This window comes from Octopus sinensis, linkage group LG12 (assembly GCF_006345805.1).
Source record: "Octopus sinensis linkage group LG12, ASM634580v1, whole genome shotgun sequence".
Lineage (NCBI taxonomy): Eukaryota > Metazoa > Mollusca > Cephalopoda > Octopoda > Octopodidae > Octopus > Octopus sinensis.
In genome coordinates this window covers 68,677,059-68,692,945 of record NC_043008.1, presented here as the reverse complement: position 1 = coordinate 68,692,945, position 15,887 = coordinate 68,677,059, and the positions used below count along the sequence as shown (strand labels likewise).

Sequence of the window (15,887 nt, the reverse complement as noted above, 5' to 3'; positions counted from 1 at the left end):
GCCAGTTGATTAGATCGACCCAAGTGCGTAACTGGTACTTATTTATCGACCCCGAAATGATGAAAGGCAAAGTCGACCTCAGCAGAATTTGAACTCAGAACGTAAAGACAGACGAAATACTATTTCTTTACTACCCATAAGAGGCTAAACACAGAGAGGACAAACAAGAACAGACAAACGGATTAAGTCGATTATATCGACCCCAGTGTGTAACTGGTACTTATTTAATCGACTCCGAAAGGATGAAAAGCAAAGTCGACCTCAGCGGAATTTGAACTTCGTAAAGACAGACGAAATACCGCTATGCATTTCGCCCGGCGTGCTAACGTTTTTATCGGCTCGTCGCCTTAAATGATAAATATATATTATAATATACAGTATTAACAATGCAGCACAGCGAAGTAAAACAAGACAGAATTCCTAAAATGGTGGAGACATTTACATATCGCGATTCTGAGTACCCCATTTTCAGAATACCTAGCAGAATACTTTGATGCGCAAAAAGAAACACCTTCGCTTTGATCGAGACACGTGTGATTCGAACAAGAAACTTTCAGAGTGAGAGAATCTGGAAGTGAACACTTAAATTTACAACTAATGTAGGATAAAATTTTTTTCGAAAAGAAAATTTTATCAATGGCCAGCATATCAAAAAATACCTTTAAAGGTTAAATTTATAAATAACTTATAAAATAAGGGCAAGAGAAAAATTCTAATGCCAAATATGCCGAAAAAAAGACAAAATTGTCAGTGACCATTATAATTTATGCGTCTCGAAACAAGCCGATAGAAATTTCTAAAAAAATCCGTTATTACCGTATTACCGTATTGTGAAAGTTTCTAGTTCGAATCACACGTGTCTCGAGATGTGCCGAAGATTTTCTATTTTGGATATATTTGGGGTACTTAGGTCTGCTCAGGACTTAGTGCTTGATTTTTCCATGAGTATGAGTAAGTGTTTCATTTATGTCTTACGTATTTATCGCTGAAGAGGAGAAAATTCTAATGAATTAACCCCGAAATTGGGACCAATACGGTAATAACAGATTTTTTAGAAATATCTATCGGCTTGTTTCGAGACGCATAAATTATAATGGTTATTGACAATTTTGTCTTTTTTTCGGCATATTTGGCATTAGAATTTTCTTTTGCCCTTATTTTATAAGTTATTTATAAATTTAACCTTTAAAGGTATTTCTTGATATGCTGGCCATTGATAAAAAAATTTTATCCTACATTAGTTGCATATATATATATAAATATATATATTGGATTTGAGGATTAGCTAGTTGCAAGTTACGTAAAAGACATTGCTTAGCTATGAAACATATGTAGTCTATATATATATATATATATATATATATATATAGATATATATATATATATATTATATAAGATAAGAGAATATATCTTATAAGTGAATACATCTTATATGAATATATAAACTACGGTTTGCACTAAAATTACCACCTACTGTTAACCCTACAGCAAGGCCTATACATAGTCAGGTAATGCGCCAGTACTGCCTACGGATACATTTATCCCTTAGACTGTCACATAACCTCGAACTCATAATTTATATATATATATGTGTGTGTGTGTGCATTGTGGTGTGTGTGTGTGTGTGTGTGTGTATGTGTGTATTTATGAATTATTTTAAAACAAGAATGTTGTTGAAGTCGCTGTCAACAACATACTTGTTTATGAATAATAAATTTGTACTCTACAAAAGTACACACTAACCCATCAGATTAATGTAAAATTGTTCTTATTATGATTGAGCATAAAAACAAACATTAATATACAGGGGAGAGGTCGAAAATTAGAGAAAATTGTTTCCTCCACTTTTATTAATTTTATTAAACCTAACAATTCATCAGCCCGTTTCTTAATCTTCGCAGCCCCTTTCCGGTTGGACCTATTTCGCCTGATTGTGTCTGCCCTCTGTCCAAAGAGAGATATTGCTTTGATTCGTTTTCGGGTAACTAATCTGATCACAAAGGCAACTACGCTAGAAATAATTCCGTACAAAAGTATAAAAGCATATGTACAAAGATTTTGCCATTCAATCGATAAAATGTTGTTATTAGGAAAATTTGGGATGCGTTTATCATCACAATCCAGACCCTGTATGAAATATTGCTTTTCTGTTCAATGATCAATCATGTTGGCTTTCTTTTTCACAGACACGGTAATAGCAACAAACTTGATTACTTGGAACAAATACATAATCGAAACAAAGTCATGGTGTGACAGAGACGTCACTGATTTTGCCAAGCTTTAAATTATTCAGCATGGCAGTCATTTGTAAGAGTTAAAAGTGTTTTAACACTGTTTCAAGTGACCAGCTGAGATCAAACGAACGGACCAACTGGTACGTGATACTTTGGATAAACAGTAAGCACAAGACGCGATGGATACCACTGATGGTAAAACGTCATTGACGTAACGTTTTTACAGGTTCTACAGTGATTCAAATTTAGTTTTAATCAGTTTAAATAAAATATGAAATGGTAGAGCGTGTATTTTTTTTTAGTTTGCGTTACACACAGTAAATCGGATGAAATGTTCATGGAACAAAGGACCTTTATAACTTGTTCAGATAATCAGAAATTCGATTCGCAGTTTGACTATATGTGAGTGTGCGTGTGTGTGTGTGTATTCACATATATATATATGTGTGTGTGTGTGTGTGTGTGTGTGTGTGTGCGCGCGTGTGTGTGTGTACGACTGTATGTATGTATATACACACACACTGTGAAACTGCCAACATTATTTAATCGATCGTACCTGTAATTCGTAAGTACGACCTTGTTGCACACAGGGAGACCTTCATTCTGCTTCTCGTCCACATTCACATTAATTTGATGAACACGTGATTCAATTGATTGAAAAACTGAACATTCATCATCTCAACCGAGGGAGATCCCTCCATATACGTATACATGTATGTATGTATGTATCTATCTATCTATTTATCTATGTATGTTTGTATGTATGTAGCTCACACTTCATACCAGCTCCCTATTTCTTATATGTCTATGGTTTTATCATACTGTTACTCGCTCAGCCCTACTTTTTATGGATTTCCTCCTATCGTCTCTGCCATATTTATCTTCCTTACATTCCCCAAACCTGAGATTTACCCTTGTTCTTCCATGCTCACCATTCACTACATTCTCATCTGTACCGTCTATCATATTCCTTTCACACATTTGCGAACCTATTCACACAGCCAAACTCGATTCTTGATCCCTATTCTTTATCCACCCAGTTTTTATTTTTAGGATACGTCTTGACACCTCTTCTCCACCATCCTTTCTGGGGTAGCCATGTACTTCCTCTACATCGTGACAACTTGAACTCAGAACGTAAAGACAGACGAAATACCTATTTCTTTACTACCCATAAGGGGCTAAACACAGAGAGGACAAACAAGGACAGACAAACGGATTAAGTCGATTATATCGACCCCAGTGCGTAACTGGTACTTATTTAATCGACCCCGAAAGGATGAAAGGCAAAGTCGACCTCGGCGAAATTTGAACTCAGAACGTAGCGGCAGACGAAATACCGCTAAGCATTTCGCCCGGCGTGCTAACGTTTCTGCCAGCTCGGCACCTTACGCCATCTGAATATTGGAAAAGTTATTGGTATCATGATGATTTGCTCCGAGAATCAGAACGCCAACATCATGACGGCTACTCAGTGTTCTGTGAACACTGTTAGGGCTTTAAGACTTGATATGGACAGCTGTAACGGAGACTACGAAGCCGTGAGCAGCAAGAACGAACTCGGCTGGCGTTCCGACTTTATCTGCACGCCGGAATTCATCCAACAACTTCAGGACAAGTTGATGGAGCATCCTAGCAAAGGAATCCAGACTTGGCTCGAGAGATAAATGTTAGAGTTGCTACCATGTAGTTGACTCTGAATGAAGACCTTTGCTACCTTTCGTACAAGAGCTACAGGGGACAAATTCTGACAGCCAACGCCAAGGAGAACCGCTTGACGAAGGCAAATTTGATTGTAAACAAGTTAAGGCATCCTGTTGAATCGGAGATGATCTGTTTCTTCTCAGATGAAAAGAACTTCTACCAAGACCAGCTGCGCAACACCCAGAACAATAGATGACTTGTCTATTGTCCATTTGTTGTCCAATGTATCATAGAAACCAAGTCCCCCAAATGTTGATGGTCTTTGAATTTATCTCCTGTGACGGTGACGTCATTCAGCCCCACAACTTTGAACAGGGCCTTAGGCACAATTTAGACAGCTATGTGAAGCTGCTAGAGAATGTGGCCGATCTTTGGATGGAGAGGATTGCAGCTAGAAGACAATATAGGTGGCAGCAGGATTCAACACCTTGCCATGCATCTGAAAAGAATAAGTAGCGGTTGTCGGAGAATTTCTACGACTTCACCATCCCTATTCCATATATATATATATATATATATATATATATATTAGATATATATATATAATATATATACATATACTAGCTGTTGGACCTGCCGTTGCTCGTGTTTTCCGTGTTGAAGTTAAGCCCAGCTCTGACCTTGTGTTGAATAAGCATTTCCTTAGAGATTATTCTATCGATTTTGTTGAAATTTTACACGTGAAAAAATGCAAAAGCTGCGTTCCGTTCAAACGATTGAGCTCATAAAAATTGATGCGAGCTGAGCATTATCGAGCTTTCGAAAAATTCCGGCCTTATTTGAACTTCAGTGCATGTGATCTACCTATGTGCCAAAAATCATTAAAATCGGTTGGACGGTGTGAAAGGAGTTACAGTAACCCCTAACACACACACCATTACACATTTATGCATATATATATATATATGTATATATATGTATATATATATATATATATATATATATATATATATATATATATATATATATATATATATATATATATATATATATATTACATGTATATGTATATATATGCATACAAGTAATACTAAGTAATTAAGGGTTTAGCAGCGATTTGCCTCACCACACACCGAATTTAGAAATAGCAGTCAAAGAGTTATGGCTATTCTTTCTACTTAAAAGATAGAAAGATAGACAGAGAGAGAGAGAGAAAGAGAGATGTTTCTTTATTAGCCACACAGGGCTGCACACAGACGGGACAGATTACAAAGTAGAGCTTTCCTTTTCGGGGAGAAAAAAATAAAACAATAAAATAATAATAATAATAATAATAATAATAATGTGGAGTAGGTTTTCAAAAGGGATCGTAAAAGGGGGAAAAAACGATAAATAGGGATCGTGTATCACAGAAATGTCATGATGTAAAGTGTAAAGGGGGAAGCAGATAAGGGTTATCCGTAGAAAGAAAAGCTTACGGAAAAGACCACGGTAACATCGGTCAATAATGTCACATGTTAACGCATTTGTTTGCAAGTAAGTAACCCTCTGTTTTATATTTTTCCGGGTTCATAGGATTATGCTCAAGGTGGCTTCGTCATTCGTTCGTGCCATCCTTGCTACATTCACCCATCATTTTTTGAAACATAGATAGATAGATAGATAGATAGATAGATAGATAGATAGATAGATAGATAGATAGATAGATAAGCGGACATACATACACACATATGCGTGTATACATATACCTATTTGCAAATATGTTCGTACATATGTTGACTGATTACCAAGCGGTACAAAATTCACGACACAGATAAATAATCATAATCGCCATCATAAGCTTCTCTAGAAACAAATCCGGAGTTTATGTTCTTAGCTGAGCCCATTTTAAGAGCAGGTGTCATTCAGCAAGAGATAGGTGTTATGCAATTGGTCACAGGGGATTTAATCATGCGAAGTGGACGCAGACTTTGCTGTATGGATTATGTTTGATGCCCACAGAAAACGTAATATATTTTGTTTATTATACATGATTCTGAGGAAAAGTGAAATTTTTTTTTGTTGTAACCGAAAACTACTTATAAAAGACGAGGTTAAATATTTGTTAATGGAAAAATAATCAAATTAAATTCATAGCAAAAATCCCGCTTGATGATGTTTGTAATTCTATCGCCAGTAGCTGTGTGAGTGAGAGAGAGAGAGAGAAAGAGAGAGACAAGTGAGAAGGAGAGACAGAGGAAGAGTGAAAGAGAGGGAGGGAGGGTGAGAGAGTGAATGCGCATGCATGTTTAAATGTTTTTGGATATACATGTATATCTATATATAAAATGTCTACATCAGTATATGTGTATATATATACACGTATATATATACATATTATATACATATATATTATTATATATATATATATATATATATATACATATATATACATATATATATATATATTATATATTATATATATTAAAATATATATAATATATGTGTGTATGTAACAGAGAGAGCGTGTGTACGTGAGAGAGAGCGCGTGCGCGCGTGTATGTGTGTGTGTGTGTGTGTACACATACTTTACAAGTATATATATGCATTGCATTTGATTACATACATAAACATTTGTGTTTATTCATATGTATGTTGAAAAGGATTACGTAATTTTACGATTTGAAAATTTGTAAACTGTATTTGAAGCTCTACAACTGCTGATAATGGCTTTGGGAACTTGACTATTCCAAATAAACCGCAAAGAAACAAAGATTTAAATAAAAAAATAACTTGATAAAAATATATTTAAAACTGGATAACTTAGTTATTTTTGTTTTTTCAAACATGGCTAAAAGTATTGTTGTCAATAAAGGGTATGTGCTGGTGGGGGAATATGCAGCTCTGCATATGTGCAATGCGAGTGGATATACATATATACATAATCCATGTGTGTGTGTGTATGTGTCTATGCATGTTTGAGTATGAGTATGTATGTATGTGTGAATATGTAGCCGTATATATATATGTGTATTCGTGTGCGTATGGATATGTAGCCATACATGTATGTATATATGTGTAGATATGTAGGTACGCAAATGTATGTGTGTGTAGATAAATATCCATATATGTATTTTCGTATGGATTCCTATATACCTACATGTGTGTGTGTGTGTGTGTGTGTGTGTGTGTGTGTGTGCGTGCGTGCGTGTTGAGCTTGGGTTGGTTACTTTACATAGCAAAATATTTATTGATGGAGGACTCAAAATTAATAGACATAGATAGATAGATAGATAGATAGATAGATAGATAGATAGATATAGATAGATAGATAGATAGATAGATAGGATAGATATATATATATATATATATATATATATATATATATATTATATATATATATATATATATATATATATATGGATTAAAATTTAAAATTTTAAAATTTAAACCTTTGCATCGCCCGAAAGACATTTAATTCAGATAGAGATTATAACCGTATAGAATCCACCTAATCATTTATTATTCATTGGATCGTGGATCAGCGTAACGTATATCTATTTTACTCTGATCCAACCTTCATTTTTGACAAGCAGGAATTTACTAGAATACTCAATTGGGGATATTGCTTCACTTTTACATTTATCTGACTTCTCTGATGACGGTATACTCAGCTTATCGAATCCTTACACAATCTCATGATCCACATACTTGCCTATTCTAGAAATAGCTGTAAGAGACTCTATATGTTTCTATTCTCCTCTCTCTCTCTCTCTCTCTCTCTCTATAATATATATATATATATATATAAATTAATATATATATATATATATATATATTATATATATGTATGTATGTATGTATGTATGTATGTATGTATGTATGTATGTATGTATGCATTTGTTGTATGTATGTATGTATGTATATGTATATGTATATGTTAATGTGTCTGTGTTTCTCCCCTCCACCACCATCGCTTGACCACCGATGTTGGTGTGTTTACGTCCCTGTAACTTAACGGTTCAGTAAAAGAAACGATAGAATTAGTACTAAGCTTACAAAGAATAAGTCCTGGGATCGATTTGTTCGACTGAAGACGGTGCTCCAGCATGGCCGCAGTCAAATGACTGAAACAAATAAAACGATAAAAGAATAAAAGAAGATAAGTTTCCATTTCAAAATATCTTGGATGGAAAATCTTCAGGGCATGAAATATATATATATATATATTATATATATATATATATAATATATATATATACATATAAATGCATATATAACATATATACATATATATATATATATATAAATTTTACTGGTGCAGGCGCTCCTCACAGTGTCCCTGTGAATGTCTTCGAATACTTCATTGATCTTGGCCACCAGCTCGACATTGGTCTTGCGGGCGGACGGATTGGTATCTTTGCCAACTGCCTCAACACCACACCCACCACACCCACACATACCCCCACCCACCCCCACATATCCTCCACCCACCCACACACGCATAGTAATCCAAGGAATTCGAATTGGGGGAATTAGGAGGCCGGAATTTCGGGCTGTTGAAGTCCGACAACCACTTCTCCGTGATATGGAAAGGATCGATCCAGATCCTGCAAGCGTCCATTGGCCTGCAAGTAGTAACTCCCTCCAGCTAGGGATTGATCAGTCTGCAGCAGTTTCGCCGTCTTAATTGAGCCTAAGACACTGTTCAAAGGCGTTAAACGAACTCCAGCGTGCAGATGCAGTGTCTCTTCTTGTAGGCCACGGCTTCGTAGTCTTCATCGCAGCTATCCATGTCATGTTTTACAGCCTTTACAGTGTTTAAAGAGCATTCTGCAACAGTCATGATGTTGGCATTTTCAAAACTGACACGAATCATCATGATACAGGTAACGGTTTTCCAATATCCAGATGGCGTCAGCTAACTTTTTGTCAACTACAAATTTATGCTCTCCAACCTCGTTGACTGTTCACCAATACATCAAGCTATTCCTAAAAAAAGGCATTAAAAATCGACAAACACACACACATACATACATTCATGCATACATACATACATGTTAATACAGGCATACATAATCGTATCATCAGTAATTACCTAAAAAATGTCTGCAAGTCACTCTGTCCCCAATGAAACATGGTACGATAGCCAAGACGGTTTACAACGTGATGCATATATTCAAGGATTTTCCGGCAGTCAGATCATAGTACATACATCCGAACCAGAAAATATGTTCAACACTTTAAAAATAAAGTATACTAGGGAAATATTCCAAAATCATGAACACAGTGTAAGCACAACAGACAAAATAAGCTTATATATGGAAGGGAGCAAAAATCATGCATCGTTGTAGAGATCAGCTACACAACGCATGTAAACGGCTCTTCAAAAATTAAGGGAAAGAACAGAATTGATAAGAAACCTTTATCTCTTATGTTGAGGCTTCAGATTCTCGTTTGTTCTTGTAATCATAGGTCGCTGGGTTACTTAACAGCTGATTTGCATACAAGCCTAGAAATGCTTGGATTCTTCAAAAAAAAGGAACAGAACAAAATGATTTGCATTCTCCAGATACAAATGATCAATGAAAAAAAAATTATAAAACATTTCAAGGTTTCTGCTTTTGAGTTGCTTAACCGAACATATGCCCACAACTAGATATACGTATGGAAATCGTGTACATGCACACACAGAGACAATTACAAAACATGCACTCCTGTGTTCTATTGTAACACACCCGCCCACGGAGGAAAGTTTATCCACACATATGCACATCCACACAATAGGCACACATACGAGGGGATGATGAAAAGTTCCTGGATTTAAGGGTATCGAGAAAGACCTGGCTGAAGGCCCAACCTTCCGAATTCTTTTACAAGGCTTATAAAAACTGAAGGACCGCTGCAATAAGTGTGTGAATCGGTGAGGAGGTTATGTTGAATAAAATCATAACTAACGCTCCTCTTGTATTTTCTTTTACCCAAAGCCAGGAACTTTTCAGCACCCCACTCGTATATGCAGACATCAACAAAATCAGGTAACTACAAACACCAAGAACTGTCATGACTTAAGCAAAAGAGCCTTGTCATTTTGTTCGTGACCCGTCTGAATTCTGCAAAGGAAAAAAGAACTTAAAATAAATCCCAAAGAAAAATACATGTATATATGTATGCGTGTTAATGTAAGTTTTGTGTTAATGCAATGCATGTGTTAATGATGTATGTGTGTTAAAGTGTTGTGTGTATTCAAGTAATTGATTTTTAATGTGATGCGTTTGTGTGCTAATGTGATGTATGAAAAAATGTAATGAATGTGTTAATGTAAATCATGTGTTCATAATGTGTGTGTGTGTGTGTGTGTTACTGCGATCTGTGTGCGTAAATGTGATGTAGTTACTAATATGAGTTAATGCGATGTATGTGTATTTTTTTAAATGTCGTGTATTAGTGTGATGTGTGCTTGTTAATGTGAGTGCGTGGTTGTTCATGTGGAACGTGAATGTGTGTGTGTGTATATACATTTTAATACATACCAAGGTAGGGCAAACTGTCGGAATTCGGCGGCAGGTTTTCAGTGATCACCAACTGGAAAACAGCAAGCGACAGCAAAACTGTGACACTGACAGAGACTTTTTCTCCAGATTCTGGTGGCAGGAAGAATCCGATGAGCGTAATACCAGAAATAATCATACAGGGATAAATCAAATTGAGCAACTGAATGGCGGGCTTACGAGATAGTCGAATGGTAAAAACCACTTCTGAGAATGTATATTTGCAACAGGAATACAATCTTTGGTAAGAATTTATTGACAATTCCGCTAACTGCCATTCACTACTTTTGACATAATTAGTCTTGTCTCCGTCGGTTTTGTTATTCATCACCATCACTTCGTTATCAGTGTAGGCCCATGATCCAAACGTCAGATTGCATACCTTGGTAAAGAAAAGAAGTAAATAAAAATATAATTATTTATTATGTCTGAGATTATAAATTTTCGGATAATTAAAATGTTGTTGTTTATGAATATTTTACATTGCATTTCGATCAGACTGTCATCGGGTGATTAACCATCTTCAATATAGGAGTTATTACACGTTGGTTTGAAATAAGAGTTTCGTTCGGTTCACACCCAGGAATAACATAAAAGAGCAGGGATAGAAAAGAAGAAACAGAGATGAAGAAGATAAGTTTAAGATAAGGTTCTTTGCATTTCATGTTGTGGTTGTTCTTCCTCTTAGCCTACTCTTAACTACCCACCTCCTCTTATTATTTCGTTTTGCTTCCTCTCACTTCAGCCTTTTATACTCGCTAAACGAATCGCATTTGCCAATCTCCTCTTGAAGAGGGGGAGCCGAACTTACTGTAATATCTTTATGCGATTGGTCACCAGTTACATACCCATGAATTTTTGAATATATCACCAGCAAATTATGATTATTGCGTAATTCCTGGTTTCCTGAAACAGCTGTCGAGTTAAGGACATTGCATAATTTCTCTATATTTTATTCTGTATTTATTGGGCTCCATATCAAACCTGACAGTGTTTTTCAGTGCGATTTGGATTTCTTTTATAGCCATACCTGACTCTGTGATCCTTACCCTAGTTGAAGAAGTCGGAGTTTCAGTTCAAATTCATTCGGGTACAACTATGTATTTTCTATAGTTAGCTGATCTAGCTCTCACCTATTCACTGTATATCCATTAATAAGATTGCAAATAAAATATAGAGTAGATGTAAACTGAAGAAATATATTAAAAGATACTAAAATTATTTTTATAGTATGGGTCATCTGCAAATGAATAAAATTCGACACAAAAATAAATAGAATAGTACAAAACGTTAAGCAACATATTGGTTTTAATGTTTCGAGGGTGGTTGAAGAGAGTATTGAACGAAATAAATTAGTAGAATGAAGATGGCAGGAGTGGCTGTGTGGTAAGTAGCTTGCTTACCAACCACATGGTTCCGGGTTCAGTCCCACTGCGTGACACCTTGGGCAAGTGTCTTATACTATAGCCTCGGGCCAACCAAAGCCTTGTGAGTGGATTTGGTAGACGGAAACTGAAAACAAGCCCGTCGTATATATGTATACATGTATATATATGCATGTGTTTGTATATGTTTGTGAGTCTGTTTGTCCCCCCCCCCCCAACATCGCTTGACAACCGATGCTGGTGTGTTTACGTTCACATAACGTAGCGGTTCGGCAAAAGAGACCAATAGAATAAGTACTAGGCTTCCAAAGAATAAGTCCTGGGTTCGATTTGCTCGACTAAAGGCGGTGCTCCAGCATCGCCGCAGTTAAATGACTGAAACAAGTAAAAGAGTAAAAGAGAGAGTAAAAGAGTATGGCAATGGGCAAAATAGCCGTGAATTGGTAGAATGACAAGAGTATCGGGGAAATTGGCGGTGGATTGATAGAATGAATAAAGCATCAGACAAGATAGCGGCGGACTGATAGAATCATGAGAACATCGGATACGATATTTTATGTTATTTAGTTGTTCTGACTATGAATCCACCTAAGTCATTTTAGCCTTTCGTCCTTTTGGTTTGTTAAGGTTAAATACCAGTCATGTACTTATATCAATGTTATCTGGAAATGTGCGACATAGACCGAACTGATGTCACCAGCATTCTGCGAGGGAATTGCCAAGGTCATAAGCACAATGTGTTCTACAGGCTAAGTCATAAAACAAGTCTTGTCACTACAATAACACAACATAGTATCAATAAGATCGTGTACGACACTCTGGTTGATAGAATGTTACATCAACGACATATTCAACATGAAAGCCTCTATGTAGTCACTACATATGCAAGAAATAACAACCGATTTTTTTCATCTCCTACCCTACCGTCTTAAAATAAACATGACCGCATTAGACATCATCCATCCTACAGGCTGTTAAAACGAAGGAATGGCCACGGTCAGAATGCTTTTAATCATAAGCCTGTTCCATGAAGACCAGCCTAGTGTTAAATGACAACATAGCTATATATATATACATAAATGATATATATATATATATATATATATATTATATATATATTATATATATATATGTACATATATATCTATACATACATATATATATACATATATATATATATATATATATATATATATATATATATATATAATAATATATATATATATATACATATATATAGTAGAAATATGTTATAAAAAGAAAATATAAAATATATATATATATATACACTTGATTATCTTGCTATGAGTATGACTCTGTGTAAATAGTAAAACAATATCATTAAATTTTCCAATAAATATAATGAAAATCACAATTTTAATGTTACATTAATGATTATTCAAATATTAGAATATCTCATATATGTCTTAAATAAATATTTCACTTCCTTAATGTTTGTAATTGAAAATTAGATCTACATATCCCCAAAATTATTAAAATAAGTGATAAATCAGTAGAACGATGGCTAAAATGCCTTCTAATATTTATTTCACCCCTTGTTATTAAAGGTATCAAGCTGGTAAAATAGTTCGCCTGTCGGAGAAAATGCCTTGCAATATTTGTTCCTATTCTTCACATTCCGAGTTCAAATCCCACCAAGGTTAACGTTGTCTTTCATCTTTCTGGGCTTAATATAACAAAGTGCCAGTCGGGTATTGGTGCCAATGATAATGACTAACCCTGCTCTCCCCACAACATTTCTGGCCTTGTGCCTATATGAGAACCATTATTTGTAACGGTGACGAGCTGGTAGACTCTTACGAGTGTCAGAAAAAAATTATTTGCAGTATTTGTCCCAACTCTTTGCATTCTGAGTTCAAATCCCGCCAAAGTCAACTTTGTCTTTCATCACCCTGGGGTCGATCAATAAAATATCAGTCAAGAACTGGATCCATGAAATCGGCTAACACCTCTTTTCAAATTTCACGCTTGTGTCCAAATTAGGAACAGTTATCATTATTGCTACAATTGGTGGTAGTGGTGGGGTATTCTCTAAACCAGTTCTCCACGAAAAAGATAACTTTTAACCTGGTTATCTATTGAAAATAAAATCAGATGGTAGAACTTACAGCACGAAAAGTGTTCACAATATTTGAACATCAAACCCAATAATCCTGGGGTGGAGAATAAAGGTTCGTCGAAGCATTGTTGTCCATTTGACGTATTTATCTGCTTTACAAGTTTGTCGCCTCACAAGTAGGAGAAAAAGATGCTCACCAAAGAGGTAAGTTCAGTAGGAAACGATGCTCACCAAACAATAGTCTCAATCGGAAGAGATGCTCTGCCTCAGTTATTTCAATCATGAAAATAGGTTTTAAACCAAAAAAAAAAACAGCTAGGCTATACAAACTGCCTCAACGGTGCTAAACAGGCAACAAATGCTTAGCTCAACTCCTAAACTGTAAACCTTATTTGGGAACATATATGGCCAATTTCCTTAAACTTAAAATAGATGTTTGACTTGCTCCTTAGATTCCACTATATAAATTGTATCGTAATTATGTACAAGTCATATATGTCAGTTAATAAGCTATTAAAATATGATTTGCTTAATTACTCCGTTATTTATAATGTTTAAGGCGGCAAGCTGGTAGAATCGTTAGCATACCGGGCAGAATGCTTGGCGGAATTTCGTGTCTTTACATTCCGAGTTCAAATTCCGCCAAGGCGACTTTGCCTATCATCCTTTCGGGAATCGATAAAATAAGTACTAGTTGAGCACTGAGGTCAATGTAATTGATTTGAGCCCTCCCCCGAAACTGCTAGCTTTGTGCCAAAATTTGAAACCATTGTTTATAATGTTTACGTGAAGCATAATCTCTTCTTGTTAATTTATTTCCACTTACCAACGGAGCGTACATCTACACATCGGTTACGGCCTCCAACAACTCCTGCATTGAGATCGTATGAAAGCTTTGTGTATTTGTGCCAAAATAGAGCTACAAGTATGTAATGAAAAGTTCCTGGCTTTGGGTAAAAGAAAATACAGGAGGATCAGCTAATTATGATTTTATTCAAGATATTCCCCTCTCAGATTCACACGCTTATAGCAGCGGTCCCTCAGCTTTTCTAAGCCCTGTAAAGGAACTTGGAAGGTTGAGCCTTTCGCAATACCCTTAAAGCCAGAAACTTTTCAGAAGCCCCTCCTATATCAACTACCTCCTCGTCCTTAGATAAATTCTATACTCTGACTATCCTTTGTCACACATCTCTTACATTCCTTTTTTGTTTGGAATTTACCGATGTCCGATATCTCCTTTCGGCTTAATATCCGTAAATTATGAGTTTCTGTTGTTATTGGTGACACTTTTAATGTTGTATAACTTTGCGTTTTCACTTGTCAAGTTGTGACTTTGTCTCTATGTCCGTTTCACTGTCAGTTTTAGGCTTATTGCTTTGTTTATTCCTTTTTTGTTTCGTTTTTCTTCTTTTTTTTTCTCAGACATTTTGAGGTCGTATTAAATTACTAGTAAACAAAGTAAAATAGATGTTTTCAAAAGATAGACGAAAATTAAAATAGCTACGAACGAACAGGGAAGGCCTCCAAATAATACGGGGTCATTTGTTGGTAAACAAACCCAAAAACTGTTTTTCCATGAGAGAATATTGAAAGAAAATATATTCTAAGTGAAGAGCTATGAAATTGCGTGTGTCTGCTTCAAAGAATAACGAAAATAACAATCACCATTTCTACAAAACTATCGCCTTAAACTCATTGCTAAAAAATGCATTTGCTGAAAATTTTAAAATGTGTTCTTCAAAAATATCCTAACAAAAGCAAGTGATACAAATAAATCGGTTAAAATCATCCTGTGGACTGTAAAAAAATGCCTCTTTAATTACAGTTAAATCTTAATTAAGTTCCAATTACAATATATTGTTATCATCCTTCTCTAAAATAACCAAATGATTAATTTAAGATATTAACACGTTTGTGTTAAATCTAACAGGAGAGGGTCTCCATGGTGATTACTATGACAAAACTAAATAAACAAACTAGCAAGATCAAAACTGAAAGACTGCCATTGTCAGAT

At 35.4% G+C, this 15,887-nt stretch overlaps 1 protein-coding gene across 1 annotated transcript in view; it reads right to left on the bottom strand.

Annotated features, from left to right (window-relative positions):
- Window positions 1–1,974: 1,974 nt before the first annotated feature.
- The window catches only part of LOC115218087 (neuronal acetylcholine receptor subunit alpha-10), a 90,172-nt gene continuing 76,259 nt past the window's right edge, over window positions 1,975–15,887 (bottom strand). Inside the window, exons 7-8 of the mRNA XM_029787868.2 lie at window positions 10,391–10,790; window positions 1,975–2,011 (exon numbers count right to left, since the gene is read on the bottom strand). Coding sequence (XP_029643728.2) covers window positions 2,007–2,011; window positions 10,391–10,790 — 405 coding nt within the window. The 3' untranslated portion in view covers window positions 1,975–2,006. The remainder of the gene's footprint in view (window positions 2,012–10,390; window positions 10,791–15,887) is intronic.